The following is a 17,382-nucleotide window of genomic DNA, read 5'->3' on the forward strand; positions in this document are numbered from 1 at the left end:
TGTTCAAACTAACCTCTCTTTGGTATAAATAAAAAAAGTTAGTTCTGTGGCAAATTCTAAATTTGACAGTGACAGTTTCAATACTGTTTGTAAACATTAACACGTCATTCATTTTTAGTATATTTATATTTTTTAATTTTCTATCAGTTATCAGTAATTATCAAAAGAGACAATGGCTGATGTATCAGTGGATGTTTCTGGTGTGATGGATCCTCTTCAGAGTCTTGGCGATAAGAATAAATTACCTAGGTAACCTCAAGAAAAGTCGCATCAAATGTTATTTATATGATTTCCTTGCAGTTTTTTTCAAATCCCTTCAAAAATACCCGATCCAAAAGAATGGATTGCCCACCAAAGACAAAATGTAAGGCCATGGTTAGTTTTCATTCAAACGTCAAATTTCAAAGCTCCTCCTTCAATTCCTAGGCTAGGAAAGCGAATAATGAGAAATATTGAATACTTTCAAGCAAATTATTTATTTGTATTTCTAGGACTTGTTATCTATTGTTTGTAAGTTATAATTAGATAATTACTTTTACTGGGTCAGAAAATATGTACATTTTTTAGGATAACTTCACCACTGATCCTGTTTGTTCTTGCTGGAACATTCTATGCAGGTTACCGCTTGAATAAAAGGCAAACAGAGAGAAAATTGGTGCTGCTTGGGAAAGAGCTCACTATAGCTCAACAGTACGGACTTTTAATTTTGTGCTCAATGCCAATATATTATTTTGTTGGTGCTCATGGAGCATTATTTTGGGTAATTGGTGCTTCCATGGTGGTAATAACGTTACATGCTGCTTTTTATAATATTGAAGCTTTGGTTGCACACGAGGATGATTCATATCCACTTTTGGAAGAAGTTTGATTTAATAAAATCTTATGAATTTAAACCTGTATAAAACATTCTACCTAGTTTTAAAAACAAAATAGTTGAATTATAATTCAAAAATGTTTGTTTAGTTGAACTCTAGATAAACTATTTGGTTTCAACAATTGAAACTCTAGATGAAAAAGGTAAGTTTTTGAATAACCTTAATTTTTATATCAAGATTTCTCGAATGATGATTCTGTCCCAGTGCAATTAACAAATAAATTGTTTTATAAATCGCGTTTATCTAAGTTCAGTCTTTCCAGGGGAAAAATACTTTTTTCAATGTAATTACCTAGATTGTGGTGCTAGGCAAGACATATAATTGAAACAGTCATTTGAGAAACCCCATTTATCTGCAGACCAAAACTCGTAAAGAAAGTCAAAAGTGTCAATGAATACAAATCCGTCATTTAATACAATCTATGGTGTTTGCATTGTTTTTTTTTTATCCGGGACAGGTGGTGTCCCGCACACACAAGATGGGCTTCTCAAATGACTGATTCAGTTTTGAAAAATTGATTTTGATTTCAACTTATTTATTCAATATCAGTCATTATTTTAATTGAAAAACTTGTGTAAATAAAATATGAATGTTACAATAAACATATTTTTTTTATATATTTGATTCATTTATAGAAAAATTGTTGATAGTGAAATGTCAAATGAAGCTGATGAGCTGGCTATATAGGTGTGTGCATTTAATATTTATGTTGATATACGTTTTACAATACCTCAGAGAATACATAAAAACCTTGAAATGTTAGCTTGAAGTAACACCATATTTAAAAATACTTCAAAATTACTCATGATTAGTTAATCAAGAAAGCCAATCAGTAAATATATCAACATATTTGAAGGGTATAAAGGATGGGTAAGACTTGATACAAAAAAAATTTGTTAAAACCATCATCTGATATCAACTTGTTGCTGAAATTGGTATACCACATATTCTATAACCTCTGGTAGAAGTCCATTATATCTCAAAGTGGAGTGAAGTAGATTTGCAAAGAATAAAAACAAAGTCGTCTCCACAATTTAATGTCACCATCAGATGTTATAATGGTAAAACCATCAATTAGAACATGTTTCGAACCTGTATAGGTTCATCATCAGCGAATATTTAAAATTCTACAATAAAAGAACAACGTAACAATAGTTGATATAATGCAATATAAAACACTTACATGGAGAAGAAAATATTTTATTTTATAATGGAAAAGAAAATTATCACGTGTTACTAATGAAAGTAAAACGTATTATCTTCTCCATATAAGTATTTTATACTGCATTGTATCAACTACTGTTACATTGTTATTCTTTTATAGTAGAATTTTAGATATTAGCTGATGATGAACCTATATAGGTTCGAAACATGTTCTAATTGACGGTTTTACCGTTCTAACATCTGATGATATTAAATTGTGGAGACGAATTTGAGTTTTTATTCTTCGCACATATGCTATGATCTTAAAAGTTATGGATATTTAAAAGAATTGTGTATAATACAGCTGGTATGTTCTCAATGAACTAAATGGACAAAATCTCTACTTACCAAATAAAAATTATGGCCTCTCAAGTTGATCCATTCACAAAGACCACAAAACTTTCCAAAAATATTTCCGATTTCTCATATAACCTTCATATGTATTCCATTCATATTGATTTTTCACACTTAGCTTCTCAACGCCTTGTTCTATCAACTTTTCAAATATACCAATGAGTATAACTATAGGTACTAGGTAGACATCCTATGAATGACATTACCAAGACTCGTGGAGTTCATTACATGATTTTCACCTTCCAATTTCTCATATATTGTATAGTGTTAATTCCTATCCAGTTCAAAGATATCAAATTAATGATCATCATTGAATGCAGTTTTAAAAGACTTTTCAGATGAAGTATCACAAGGCTTATATTTCATTTTAAAAAATCACCAATGACGTCACTTAATCAAAACCGGTGATGTAACCAGAATATACATTGAAAATAAAAATTCACCTGTTCCAGGATATTTGTTTGTCAAAAGTACATTGTTTGCGAAATAACGAATCTGTTCCATAATTTAGCAGCTTACTCTATCTCTACATCATACATTTTTAATAAAGTATGATTTTGTTGAATGAAGATTTGTCAAATTACTCAATTCTTCTTATGAAAATTCTGAACTGATCAAAAATATTAACACTTCGCTTTATAAACCAGAAACAATCAGGAAATTTATTATACTATTTTCGCATCTGTTAGTCTTCTCTAATGATAGACGATTTAAAACATATTAGAATGTTTCTGCGGAATTCACATATGAACTTTCGAATTCTCAAAAGAATTCTTTAAATGAATATAATGAAAATTAAATTTTCTAAGGAACTTGACATAAAGAAGAATTGTTCTCATCAGTTTAAAAAAAAACTAATATACCTTGAATAAAACCAAAGATCTATAGAAAATAATTTTATTTTCTCTGAGAAGGCATTATACGTCAACTATTATTAAACAGTAATCATCTGACGTTTTTCAAACTAGAGAAAATCAACGATAATTTTGTACATAACTATTAAGGAAAAATCTATATTTACAAAAGAAATAGAAAAACAAAAGGCCACTTGAAAATCAAAAACAATTTGGTAGAATAGATGTCAACAAAAATTACAAATCAATATAATTATAAAACGTTCTTAATAAAACTCATGATACAAAGGATATAAGACAAGATTTTGCTTTTGGAGCACATAAGTAAATTGAGAAATTGTGAAAATTCAACAAGAAAAATTAATAAATTAACAATGTTATATAACAGACATTTTTCAGCATAATTATTCGACAAAACATTTTTCTAGTAATAAAATATATACAATATCATAAAAGCTGTATTACAGAAATTGTAAAATTACTATACACAAAATATATACCCTGAATTATAGATGTTATTTCATTTCAATACTCAATGCAAATATGTGAATAAACTACAAAAACTATGAAACTCTTCATTCAGCTAGAAGCAGTAAGATGGACAAAAAATGAACTTGAATATCTCTAATTCTTATTGTATTGTTAATGATGAGAAATGTTCTTTCTAAAAAACTCTGGACTATTTACTTCAAAGGCACTTCCACTGACAACCACTGGTGCAGAAATTATATTAAAATTTAATTTTCAATAAGAGATCTACATAATATTACAATTTTTATTGAATTTTAGTTTTTACTCTACGAGATTCCAAAATTTTCTTAATTATAGAGTACAATAAAAGTTCAAGATGTTTTGGTATTCACTATCACACACTTTTTCAGATATTAGCTGTTAATTCTTCAATGTTTACAAAATTTATTCAATAATAGATCTCAAAATTGGGCCAGCTTGAAAATTAATGTTCAGTTCTTGGTAGTGTTAGCAGAATTTTACAGAATTAACGTAAGTGGAAATAATAGGTTTATGTTTGAACAGGTTTTAATATCAAAAACCTAACAGTTGGAAATGAAATTGTACAGTACACACACATACACATCAAAAATGTTCAGAATTCGTATTGTATCATCAGATATTTTTGTACATTCACATTTGTAGACAAGGATAGTCTCACTTCTATTTAATAGAGAACATAGTCACCATATTCAAACAAAACTTGATGTATGACTAGTAATAAAAATAAACCACCGTGAGATTATTATTTTTCCTGTTCTAAATTAACGAGCCTAGACAATTTAAACTTGATGCAATTTCAATCCTAGTTGAAATTGATTCACATAAATCAAAAAATCAATTCAATGTCAAAGATATTGTTAATCAAAAAATAAAACCAGAACAAATATGAGTGCATAAAACAACTTAACGAGAGCCAGAATATCGATTTTCATATTTATTTACAAAACTTTCAAAAATGAATGTAATATAAAATGGCCATTATAATCAAATTAATACATTTTTCTTAAAAAAACAATAATGCACTGTATAGTGTAAACCTAATTTGTAAATTATATTTTTTGAAAGCGGCTCTCAAAAAACTCAAATCAAACAAAACCCATAAAAATTACATTTTGACTAATCTTTCTTTCCATGTGAACCATTCAAATAAAATTAGTGTATTTAGTCATAATACTATTTATTCCAACTCTTACCACTTCCATGTATCTTTTGTAAAATATTTTCAACTTATAAGAAAAAAATCTACAATATTTGAGAAGAGATATGTACTCTCAAATCTGAATCAAGCAGGGCACATAAGGAAATCGAGTTCCTTGGAAGAGTTGCAAGGGTCTTGTTTGCAAAGTGGAAATTTTCATTAATAATTCATGTTACTTTCATTTCTCAATTTTTTTGATATTTCTCTATACTATTACAATTCAAGTTAATTTATAGGTAAATTATAGAATGGATACCGAGAAAATCACATTTTCCAACACTAGAACTGCGATGAAAATAATTTAATTATTAATTCTTTTGTAAAGATTAGATAAACTGAAAAAAGTAAATTTTGAGTTTCACTATTTTTAAATTGAATATAATTTGATTTGACTGATAATTTAATAAAACACCCCTTAAGCAATAGATATAGTCAAGTGAGTTTTACTAATATCAATATTTTTATATTAAAATTAATTGAATGCACCTTTATATTGTGCCCGAGAAAACTTACCTCAAACAAGTATAACCCTTCAACTTTTCCAGTATATTATCTATTATAATAAAGACTAGCACTTCAATCGATAATAACGTATGGCAAAATTTTCAAAATTTCACCATCATATGAGGGAGTGTCAATGACTTCATGCCATTCTTTGAAACATTCACCACTATCAGGTACTTCGTCACCTGTCCGTTCTTTGATTTCACTTTTCACACCACCAGTGTCTGAAAAACTATATCTGCTATAACTTTCACCCGAAAAGTTTTTTACGTCTTTTGGTATACTTTCTATATTTAAATTAGGCACTACATTCACATACAAACCATTTTCTTGCAACTCTGGTCCAGGTTTTTGGGATCCTATACTAAAATTACCATTAACATTTGGTATAAAAGTATGGTGTAACCTTCTCACTTGTTCATCAGTTACACTATTTAAGTGATATTTTTTCCTTAAACTAAACTTAGCTTGACAATTATGATCTTCAATAAACTCAAATTTTCTGTCTACATCAGCTTCTACATCTTCTTCTACAGAGAAATCAGATTTATTTTCTTTGAATGTGCAACTACATCTTACACCTTCGTCGTCTAATAAAACAGACTCATCGACAGGAGGGAGCTGCTTCAAGGCCTCTTCTACACTCAGAGAAGTTTTAAAATTTGAGTTTTCAGTCTCTTGATTCTCTTCTTTCCCTTCACTTTTAATTTCGTCATTCTCTGTATCAACAACATTGACATCTTCTTCTTCCTTTTTCAAGGAAAGCTGTTGATCATTAAGCAGACTTTTGTCGTTAATCACAGAACCTGACTCTAAAATTCTTTCATTTTTCTCTAGCTTATACTTGCTACGTTGAGAATTTTTGTTTCTGTTTGCATTTGTATTAAGCTGTTGGTCAATTATTGATACTCTTTCCGTTAGCTTGGCTGCTTTTTCCATTAGATCTTCTTTAGGTTTTACAGTCAAATTTAAGGCTGAATTTGAGTTTTTATTCTGTAAACTAGCAAGTAACTCTTGTGTTGTTTTTACTTTGGAATTTCCTCTTGAAACTGCCAGTTTACTGGTGAAGGAACTCTCGGCTTCATCTAATAGTTTTTTATGGTTTCTTGAACCTTTTTTTCTTCCCCTTTTTTTAGGCATCTGCTGATCTACTAGTGGGTCTTGTTTGTCTGGAATACTTGAATTTGAATCCGAATTAATAATGATTACACCTCGTTTTGGTTCTGTTTTCATTGTGGGTATCACATCTTTGAAACTTGAATTGGAATTATCAGAAAAATCTAATTCAGATATACCGCCATTCAATTTCACTCGTTTGGCATTTATATTGTCTATGGAATCCTTTGCTGGCCGCTTTTTAGTTTTCACTTGGTTTAAATTCACATCTTGATTTGAAGGTAAACGTGTTGGTATTGTTAAAGACTGTTGTAACGGAGGACTTTGCTTCAACTGCCCATTAGATTCGGGTAAAACTGCATTTCTCCATTTCTTTACCAATTCTTTTGCCCTCTTTGATAAAGATTCATTTGTTGTTTTACGCCTCAGTTCATTTATGTATTTTCCCAATCTGGTGGTCTAAACAAAGAAAATTTATATTGATGAAAAACTAATAATTAAATGGAAAAATTATTTGAATCAAATACAGTATCAACCAAAATACAAGGGTATTCAAAATAACAACAGGTTCATCTATAAAATCATCATAATTTCAAGTAAATAGGGCTTTTTTCAACTAGCTGAATTTATGATTGGTTTACTTCCTATAGTTTCTCGCATCGAAGTGCTGTGTAGCCTCGGGTATATTCCCTCAAAAGGTTTAAAAAGGGTAGTTGCCAGCCAAACCTACCCTCATTTTGTGCAGAAAATATACTAGATCCTAAAGAGGTTATGTGTAATTTTTGGAAGAAAATCAACTTTTTCAAAAATTGAGTATATTTTTGTTGGAAAATCCCTTTGGTTAAAAAACGAGATTTCATCTATCTATGAGTGGGTCATGAAGCATACACGTAAGAGGACTATGGTTAATGATTACATTTGAAGGTTTTTTTCAAGTAAACCAGATAGATGTCAATCCGAACATCTAAATAGACTAATCTACCAGGTCTGATAAATTTACTGGTTAATACCATATAAAATCTCCCACATAAAAATAATGATTGGACCTTGTATGAATTTACCAAGCCGTCCATGCCATACAAAAAACTAACGAGGTTCGGTAACTATTTACATTTTATACCATTCGAGTTGACTTCATATATACTATACTTACGAAGGAACTCTTGGAAAGGCATCATTTATACATTTTATACATTTAAGTGTTGATAGGTTTATGTTGTTTATTGAAGTATATCATACTACAACAGTTTTACTTTCAATTTTAAACAATTTTATATACACAGTTCAATGTAAATATCTCTTATTCTCATTGTAACACATCATTTCCTTCTTGAAAAAGGATGCTTATTAAACATATCCCAATCATATTACCTTGATTAGGTGAAAAAAAATTATTTTGTATAAAATCAAAGCAATATAAGTTGTATAGAAATAAATGTCTTACCTCCAATAATTCTTTGGTAATAGCCACTTTGTCCAATAACGATATGATTTCAACAACTGCTGGCATATCAATGACCTAACAGAAAAAATTTAAATTAACAGAATTACTACATATCTGACATTCAACACCCTGTGTGGCTGACTGTACAGTCTTTAGAAAAACATTTGGATCTATTAGTTTTTGATTCATCAATCAGGACATTTAAAAAAAGGTTTTTTAAAAAATTATCCATTGAAAGGATCCATTAAGAATATTCCACGGAGCAATAATAATGAAATATTCAACACATTACTGTCTTCTTATGTAAAACAAGCACTTTGACGTTGCGAAATTTATAACCAGTTTAGTGGAGAATTTCGCAAGATATTTTTCAATGGTAAAAACGGTTCAGAAATAGGAGATTTATCTATACCTATGGAAAACCAACGTTTATTTCTGTTCTCTAGTATATCAAAAACAGTACAGTCCACCTGGTTAATGAATACTAATGGTGTTCACTAAATCAACGAAATATCCTTAAAATCCCCATTATTCTTACATTGTAATTACTGTCCAAGGAACGTAGCAATCTTTGTGTTAATTCTGTTACGTTATTCTGCATTTAAAGTCGGTTTGTAACGTGAAAACCGAATATACGTTGAGAGAACTCTTCGTAGGTCTCTTCCACAGCAATGGCGCACATACATTGCGCTTTGTGCAGTTCTCGGGTCCGCACTGTGAAACGAGAAACATGGAGAACACGAAACGACTGAGTGGGGGGATCAGCCGAACGAATCCCGATGAGATCTGCGCATGCTCCCATGCCTTTTAAACATGACAGAAGCAAAATTCCCTAGATGACTCATCATTTTGTTACCCCTCCCATTTTGGCTGAACAATTCACTGCTGATTTTCAATCTTTTCTGGTGGAAATAATGGACATTATGAGTATTAACTCCAAATGCTAGCTTTCTTTTAACTATAGAGTTATCTTAGGAACAGATAACGTCCTAGTTCATGTGATATTATTGAAAAGTTGATAGTATTCAGGAGTAAACAAAAGGGTAGTTTCTTAGCTATTTTCATCGTTGTAGTGCATTACTGTCAAATATGTGGCGGGTAATTTGAAAAATTATAAATTTTTTAATCTTATTAAAAGTCGAACACTCAAAATTATACAGAAAGTCGATTATTGAAAGATAGTAATTGAACTGAATCGAATAATGATCCTCTATAAGTGTTTTGAATGAAATCTCTTGAAAGATAATTTCAAATTACTGATCATTTGATTTGTTTGATGGCTTAATATTTGTAATCTATTATGAACTTGCCTCTGTTGAAAATAAATGCGAGTTAAATTCGAAATTAACAAGTTCAATTTTTATGCAGTTCAACATTAAATTGGGACTTCTATTAGCAAAGTCAGAACTATAGCAAAAAGTGATGGACATTTTGTGGTTAAAGTTTTCAAAGTTGTATCTTCTTGTCATTATTCACTAATAGCTATTTTATTCGGAATCAATACTGAAAATGAAATGAGCCCAACCTTCCGTTTTCGTATTTCTGATATGCTAACAAGTTTACTCTGGTTTCACTATACACAGTGATCCGTGGTTCGATTCGTTGCATGTCACGAACGTTTTCTGATTGCAATTTAAACAGTTGGATTAGACACAGAACGAACAATATTTCAACCTCTGGTAGAAGTCCATGCGGAGTGCAGTAGATTTGCGAAGAAAAGAAAAAGCGAATGAAAAAACTTAGGGTGGCAGCATTGCCTCGAGCAAGACCGCTGCGCCCCCGAACGAAGCTTCTGTTCATTATGGGCACGAGGAGACTGGCTAAAAGCCCTCGAGTGAGAAGCAACAAGAGAGATACTTCTCACTTCTTATCAGTAAGTAAAGTTTGGAGATTATTTTTCGAACGTATCGATCACGAAGTATCGAAAATTGCAATCAAGGCTCCTGTGTATTATGGGTAGGGGAGGAAACTCTTGTCAGTTTTATTTCGTTTTACACTTGACTATTTACAATTTGTTTCCCTTCTCAAAAATCTTTTGTAATGACACATTAAAAATTTCTTGTGGGAAACGGGATGTTCGCGATATTTAAAGAATGGGAAATGAAAATGATGATAGACATCCTCGACTTATCGTTGGAATTATAGATTGATAAATAATATTTTCCAGAGTTCAAATACCTTGAAGAATTTAGGATTATATTTATTGATTGTATTGTATTTATGGTTGCTATAATTATAATTGATTGATAGGATTCCTTTTGAGTTCATCTTTGGTATATTAAATATCGACGTATACCTATATATATATATATGCTTTTTTTCCTCCCATTAGGCCTTTTTGGCATGTAAGCAGGTCGGAAATATGATAGTAAATCTATGCCATCTGAATATAAGATCATTGGTCGCTAATTATAATGATTTCGTAAATTTAATTTTATCAAATGATTTCATCAATATCATCACTCTAGTGAAACTTGGCTGAACAATAATTGTCGTACTATATTGTTACCTCAGTGGCCGATTCTCAAATCTCGGAAATCAGGTTAGGAAAATCGGTCAAATTTAAAAAGACTTATGGATATTACGATTTATTTGAGTTCCCCAGAATTAGCTGTTCGCGGACACGATGAAACCGAAGATTCGATTAATCGCAGAACTTTTAATGTTATGGGGCAAATATGATTCACAATTTGACACTTTTTAAAACGATAGAGTTTTTTTGGGTACCACAAAAACCATCCAAAATGAGCTTAAAGACAGTGTGGCATATTATTGAGGAAAATATAAGCAAGGAGATTGAAAGTGTTTCTTTTTTGCATGAGAAATTGATGAAACTAACGATATTACCCGTACATCACAACTTTTAATCGTTTTTAGATATGTCAAAGATAGCATAGTTAAGTACTTGGGCTTATAAAATATTTGTAGCAATTTTTAACAAAACTGTTATATTAGAAGAGAAAAGTAACGTTTTGTGATTTTGTGTTCGATGTATCTACGTATTACGCTGCTGCCAAATGGTTCCTATCGACAAATCTCGTCGACCGACTTTGTTGTGTCTACGGGTACTTGAGAATACCATTTTGAAATAGTACTCGACAATAATACTCCTCAAAAATTTTCTCGTTCGACAATCTCGTTCTCCATTTGAGAATCGGGCCCTTGGTTACACTGTCGTGCGAAGGGTTAGGAGCGGAGGGACCAAACCTAACCTAGTACCTACCTGAAAAAGTCAGGTGTGAATTCATTAACACTGTCAATACATTTTTCGATAGTATACCTGGAAATATACCTAACTATTTTTACTTACAAACGAACAGATTCAATAATCGCGAATTGACCTTATTATTATCCCTACTTACCTTATTATTACCTTATTATATAACCTATCAAAAATGAAAATGCAGAGTTCTTTCTGCATTTTAATTTTTGAGACAGACAATCTTATATTTCATAGCTGATTCTTCATTCTGGAGCCCCAACTTTATATAGGACGATTGGAAATTTCTTTTCGTCCGTGTTCTGGAAATGTTCCTCATTTACCAAAAATGAAAATGCAGAAGGAACTCAGAAAGCTAGGTTATTTATGTCAAATGTCATTATTTTACCGCAGTTGGCAACCATGAAGTCGCATCACTTAATAAGGTCAATTATTCAATTCAGTTTGATCGTTCATAAGATGTTGAGAGTTTTTGTATTTGTTAATTTGTATACTCTCCAACAGATTAAGTTTCAAACCTTTCTTCTGGAAATGGAGGGGTTTGTATTCATGGTTCAACTCATGTCCCTCTGAGATTAAATGACTGGCATATGTGGTTATTTTTCCATTCTGAAAACTATATATTTGTGTTACTTCATGGGGGCTTTGAACGTTCTTCCAGTTCGATCTATATAAAACATCGGACATGATCCACACGATAATTTATACACTCCTGATTTTTCTGAAACTGTATGCCTAAGTTACGCCTTTGCTGTACAACAAATCTGAAATATTTGTAGTGGGTTGGCCTATAACTTTTCTATAACTTTTATCTCTTCGAATTGGGTAAACTTCTTTCAAAGCTTGACTATATAACTAGTTAGGGACTCAATTAATTTCAATGGAATCAAACTGTTTAATCATCTGCCAGCTAAAATAAAAGAAATCAATGCTTACATTAAATTCAGAAGAGGGATCAAAAGGCTTCTGATTGATGGGGTCTATTACTCAGTTCAGGAGTATTTTGATGATATTTTTGTCTCCTGATTCACTCGATAACCAATATTTTCTCGCTTAGCATATTATTTTATTATTTTTTATATATTCTACTTTATTTATATATTTCTTCTTGTATTTGTTGTTTGTATTTTCAGACTTTGTCTATAAGATGTATTTTCTTCAGACAATAAAGTATATTTGATTGATTGATATTTTGATAATAAAGAATGTATCAGACCGCTATCGTAATCATTGTTGACGGCTATTTGCTTTATTATATTCAGTTCTTTATTAATTCGCCTCTGAAAAGGGCACATTTATCAGTCTGTGGATCATACTGTTGAAAGCTGCTACCTCATGCTGATAAATTGAAAAATCATGTTTGTTGTTAACTTTTGTTATTGTCAAGTCCAAAAAATTTATAGACTCGTCCTGTTCCATCTCCATTGTGGATGTGATAGAAGGGTGGAGAGAATTGATGAATTACAAAAAGCTAGTCAACTGTCTGTTCGTTCATGTGAAACATACCAGGATATCATCCACATATCTATACCAATACTCGAAACTTCTTACCAGTGGGATACTGTGTATTCTCTCCAAATCGTCCATGAAAATCTCTGCCAGAATAGGACTTGGATTTCCCATTATGAAACCTTTACAGGATGCGTAAAAAGTTTCATTGAATTGGAAGTAATTCTGTGACAAACAATTTCAATTTATCGTAAACCGGCACATACAGATATTATCATTCATAATTCGTCCACTCACCCATATCAGCATAAGGTAGCAGTTTTCAACAGTATGATCCACAGACTGATAAATGTGTCCTTGTCAGAGGCGAATTTCAATTCATTTCTGGTTCAGAGAGGAATCATCAAGACTCTAGTAGACCGTGCTTTCGGGCTCTGTAATACAAAGGAAGGTCTCGAAAAGGAACTAGGCATCATCAAAAATGACCTTCAACGGAATGGTTACTCCAAAGTGATGGTAGAACAGGCTTTAGCTAGAAAACAGCAAGAGCCCCACAAGGAAGAGAAGCCGCCACAACCAGTACTTGTACTTCCTTAAATCAGAGGATTATCGGAAAGGATAAGAAGGATTAGGTCCAAGTATAACATCAGGACCTGCTTCAGATCTGGGAACACAATCCGTAGAAGCCTCTCACAAAAACCAGGCCACCAAACGCGGACTGCGATTCCAAGAATTGCATTTACCGGATACCCTGCGAGTGCGGAGAATCATACATCGGTGAAACTAAGAGGCCATTGAAAGTTCGCATTGCTGAGCACAAGAAACACACCCAGGGAGGAGAAACCAGCAAATCCGGAATATCAAAGTATGTTTGGACTCATCAACATAACATCAAGTGGGATCAAGCTGAAATCATCCACAAAGAAGAACACTGGTTTCCAAGAATTGCATTTACCGGATACCCTGCGAGTGCGGAGAATCATACATCGGTGAAACTAAGAGGCCATTGAAAGTTCGCATTGCTGAGCACAAGAAACACACCCAGGGAGGAGAAACCAGCAAATCCGGAATATCAAAGTATGTTTGGACTCAACATCATAACATATCAAGTGGGCTCAAGTTGAAATCATCCACAAAGAAGAATACTGGTTAAGGAGAAAATTCAAAGAAGCCGCATATATGTTGTCCTACAACGCATTTAGTCGAGCTAGCATAGAGATACGTAACATATGGAAACCTCTAATCAAGCGAATAACTACCAACTCCAGCCAAACGGTCATCTCCCGCTATAATGAAGTGGAGAAAGGGAAGAGGGGATAGGTGAAAGCACTCGAATGACCTATAAATAGTCAGATCTCGAAGAAATAAGTCCAGTTATCACCTGAAGACGATTATGGATACTAACAATCGAAACGTCGTGACGTAACTTGGTTTGGGATCTTTTGATTTTTATTCTCCATTTTTTGTTGATATTTTTTGTATTTTCAGCTTTTATTGATATTTCAATTCTTTATTTTCTTGGTTGTTGCTTGTATGTTATTTCTTTGTAATTTCAGTGTTTTGTTTAATAAAATTGTTATTTTCGGTTAATCTTTTTTAATTTTTTTCAGGGATTTCAAATCAATTTATATTATAGTAGACAATGGAAGTACGAACTGATGAAATGCAGAATCCTATGAAACGAATTTTTATTTTCATTGATATAAAGAACAGTTAAATGATTGGATGAGGTGATTATCAAATTGGTAATCATAATTTTATTTACCTCACCAAGATTGATACATCGTCTAACGAAATAGAATACGTGATTATTATTCTGGTAAAAGGTAGATTATTACCTTTGATTGATTGTAATTTGATTGAAAATAAAAAACTGATGTCTATTTTTGATTTATATTTTTACATTAGTTAATTATTCTACAATACATCGTATCTATAATATCTGGAATCGTCCAATACTTCAGCATTCACCATATTATCACTCGATTCATTTTGACGATACGTATCATATCGTCTACATACTCAAGAGTAAGATTCTACAAAACGTCCATTATCGCTCTCAGAGCCCCTTAAAGGTTTTCCTGTAGTGCTTTTGTTTTGTCCTAAAAAAAATTCAGAACTATTCTAGTTTGTTGAAGAGAAAAGTGATAAGTCTTACATTTAAACTCAACCGGCTGGTTCATTGCGCCTAACCATAAGAAAGCAAATACCAAAAAATCTATTGAGAAGAAATTTAAAGTTTTTCAATTTCAATCACAGTAAACGCTTGTTTCTATTTTCATCCATCAACTCTTCGATTTGATCAGAATTCAGTTTGATTGATCCTTTATTTACTGACTTTCACCCGGTTAATTTCATCAAACTGTTGCCAATTTTACTGATGCATTGTCATAGGATGAACAATATCAACTTCACCTACACTAGATGTATAGTCTATACGAAGTCAATCCGAACAACTAAATAAAAAACTAATGTCCGGGTCTGATAAGTTTACTAGCTAATACCATATGAAACCTCCCACATAAAAAATAATGACCAGAAAAAAAAAATCATACCATGCCGCTCGTACAAGAAAACTGCTGACTTTCGGTAACAATCTAGTTTTTTGTCATTCGAATGGACGATTCCAGCACCCTTATTCAGTGTTGACACTATAAAATTTTCTGGTCTAATCGACTGACATTTTCTAGGCATTTTTTGGAATAATTCAAAGTCGGAACAGATGGAATTTGTAATTTTATAGATTTCTGGATATTCCTGGATATATGAATTGAATGATTGAAGTTGATATGGACAAAAATAAAAAATCCCAGAGAATTTCACTTTTTAGGTTGTTTAATTGTTCGAAACCTGTCACCTATAAATATGTTTACCTGTTGTCACAAACATAGCATTTCAGTGTTCAGTTTGTTTTTGCCGAGTAGTTACGTTTTGATAGTGTATTCTGTAGGTGTTGTATGATGTCTTTTTCCATGCCTTTATTATTACCAGAAGATGTTCCAGGTGCCCTATTTAAAGACAATTTATTGATTGAAGAAGAACATTCAGTTGCAGAATTCCAAAGATGGTTAGACTTGTATATGACATGTGACGGTAAAATGACAGAATTACCACTATTGAACAACGTACAAACTTAAAATTCCCTAGGATTTTTTATTTTTGTCCATATCAACTTTAATACTTCGTATCATATATCCGAGAACATCCAAAACTCTATGAAATTGAAAATTCTATCTGTTCCGACTTTGAATTATTCCAAAAAAAAGGCTTAGAAAAAGTCAGTCCATTTAGGCCCGAAAATTTTATAGTGGCAACACTGAATAGGGGTACTGGAATCATCCATTGGCGTCGTATATAAAGCGTGTTTTTTATAGAGGTATAGAACTTTAAGTTGCAATAAAACGATGGATTATTCGATTGACATGAATTTTATTTATCCGAAAGATAATCTTGTGGCATTACATTTTAAATATGATTTCTGGCATATGACCGCCACGGCTGGCGCGGATGTAGTCCAATCTGGACGTCCAATTTTCGATGACTTTTTCCGACATTTTTGGCCGTATATCGGCAATAACACGGCGAATGTTGTCTTCCAAATGGTCAAGCGTTTGTGGCTTATCCGCATAGACCAATGACTTTACATAGCCCCACAGAAAGTAGTCTAGCGGTGTTAAATCACAAGATCTTGGAGGCCAATTCACAGGTCCAAAACGTGAAACTAGGTGGTCACCAAACGTGTCTTTCAATAAATCTATTGTGGCACGAGCTGTGTGACATGTTGCACCGTCTTGCCGATACCGATCACCATTGACTGTAACGTTCTGGCCACCATCGTTTTTGAAAAAGTACGGACCAATGATTCCACCAGTCCATAAAGCTCACCAAACAGTCAGTCAAAACGCTGTTTTGACATACACTTGAGGATTACCTTTACTCCAAATGCGACAGTTTTGTTTGTTGACGTAGCCATTCAACCAGAAGTGCGCTTCATCGCTAAAAAAAATTTGCTTATGAAAATTGGGAACAACGGTAATCTCGTTTTGGGCCCATTCGACGAATCTACGCCTTACTTGATGATCATTTGGCTTCAACTCTTGCACGAGTTGGATTTTGTAAGCACGCAAACCAAGATTCTTCCGCAAAATCTTCCATAAAGTGGATGGACACAAATCCAATTCCTGTGCTCGATGGCGGATGGATTCCTTCGGGTCTTCCTCAATGCTACGCTGTACAGCAGCAAGAGCTTCTTCTGTACGCACCGTACGGCGTCTCTGGGGATGCGAGTTATCAATAAGAGTAAACGTGGTGCAAAAACTTTCCATGGTTAATCGAATTAACTGCTCTGATGGACGATTTTGTCGACGATAAAATGGACGTAGTGCGCGATACGTTTTCCGCACAGAACCATTATTTTCGAAATAAAATTGCACTATTTGCAAGCGTTGTTCAGGCGTGAGTCTATTCATGATGAATTGCCAAACCAAACTACTAAGAATAAATCACTTGACAGCTGTTAAATCGGTCGCCATCTTGAAAAGTAATGCCAACTTAAAGTTCTATACCTCTATAAAAACACCCATTACTATAGATGTTATAACCGAAACAAAAACATATGTTCAATATCAGTGTTGCCAATATCAAACGCCAGT

General features: G+C 32.6%; 3 protein-coding genes and 1 long non-coding RNA gene across 4 annotated transcripts; 2 read left to right on the forward strand and 2 right to left on the reverse strand.

Annotated features, from left to right (window-relative positions):
- Positions 1-62: 62 nt before the first annotated feature.
- LOC111509523 (prenylated Rab acceptor protein 1) lies at positions 63-1,490 on the forward strand. The gene is made up of 3 exons (XM_023165289.2): positions 63-249; positions 301-510; positions 568-1,490. Exons 1-3 carry the CDS (start codon positions 173-175, stop codon positions 866-868), a joined length of 588 nt encoding a protein of 195 aa, XP_023021057.1. The 5' UTR covers positions 63-172; the 3' UTR covers positions 869-1,490.
- MED26 (Mediator complex subunit 26) lies at positions 568-8,820 on the reverse strand. The gene is made up of 3 exons (XM_023165285.2): positions 8,600-8,820; positions 8,062-8,136; positions 568-7,076 (listed from the first exon to the last, which is right to left on the reverse strand). Exons 1-3 carry the CDS (start codon positions 8,660-8,662, stop codon positions 5,574-5,576), a joined length of 1,641 nt encoding a protein of 546 aa, XP_023021053.1. The 5' UTR covers positions 8,663-8,820; the 3' UTR covers positions 568-5,573.
- Positions 8,821-15,506: 6,686 nt separating this feature from the next.
- LOC111509524 (uncharacterized) lies at positions 15,507-16,151 on the forward strand. The gene is made up of 2 exons (XR_002722652.2): positions 15,507-15,676; positions 15,734-16,151. It is a non-coding gene; the product is annotated as an uncharacterized lncRNA (long non-coding RNA).
- A 475-nt stretch (positions 16,152-16,626) lies between these two features.
- LOC111509528 (uncharacterized) lies at positions 16,627-17,055 on the reverse strand. Its single transcript, XM_023165293.2, has one exon. The coding sequence runs from the start codon at positions 17,053-17,055 to the stop codon at positions 16,627-16,629; it is 429 nt and encodes a 142-aa protein (XP_023021061.2).
- Between the last annotated feature and the right edge of the window lie 327 nt (positions 17,056-17,382).

Source organism: Leptinotarsa decemlineata, unplaced genomic scaffold (genome assembly GCF_025532065.1).
Source record: "Leptinotarsa decemlineata unplaced genomic scaffold, Ldec_3_MD MMD2_tig00078346_RagTag_RagTag, whole genome shotgun sequence".
Lineage (NCBI taxonomy): Eukaryota > Metazoa > Arthropoda > Insecta > Coleoptera > Chrysomelidae > Leptinotarsa > Leptinotarsa decemlineata.

Bases quoted from the DNA above. Each gene is read 5' to 3' on its own strand.
- MED26 (XM_023165285.2), bottom strand. From the start codon at position 8,662: ATGCAGAATAACGTAACAGAATTAACACAAAGATTGCTACGTTCCTTG. The intron at 8,137-8,599 runs GTAAGAATAATG...TTTTTCTGTTAG, and splicing joins CCTTGGACAGTAATTACAAT to GTCATTGATATGCCAGCAGT. The intron at 7,077-8,061 runs GTAAGACATTTA...TTCTTTGTTTAG, and splicing joins TTACCAAAGAATTATTGGAG to ACCACCAGATTGGGAAAATA.
- LOC111509528 (XM_023165293.2), bottom strand. From the start codon at position 17,055: ATGGAAAGTTTTTGCACCACGTTTACTCTTATTGATAACTCGCATCCC.
- LOC111509523 (XM_023165289.2), top strand. From the start codon at position 173: ATGGCTGATGTATCAGTGGATGTTTCTGGTGTGATGGATCCTCTTCAG. The intron at 250-300 runs GTAACCTCAAGA...ATTTCCTTGCAG, and splicing joins GATAAGAATAAATTACCTAG to TTTTTTTCAAATCCCTTCAA. The intron at 511-567 runs GTAAGTTATAAT...TACATTTTTTAG, and splicing joins GGACTTGTTATCTATTGTTT to GATAACTTCACCACTGATCC.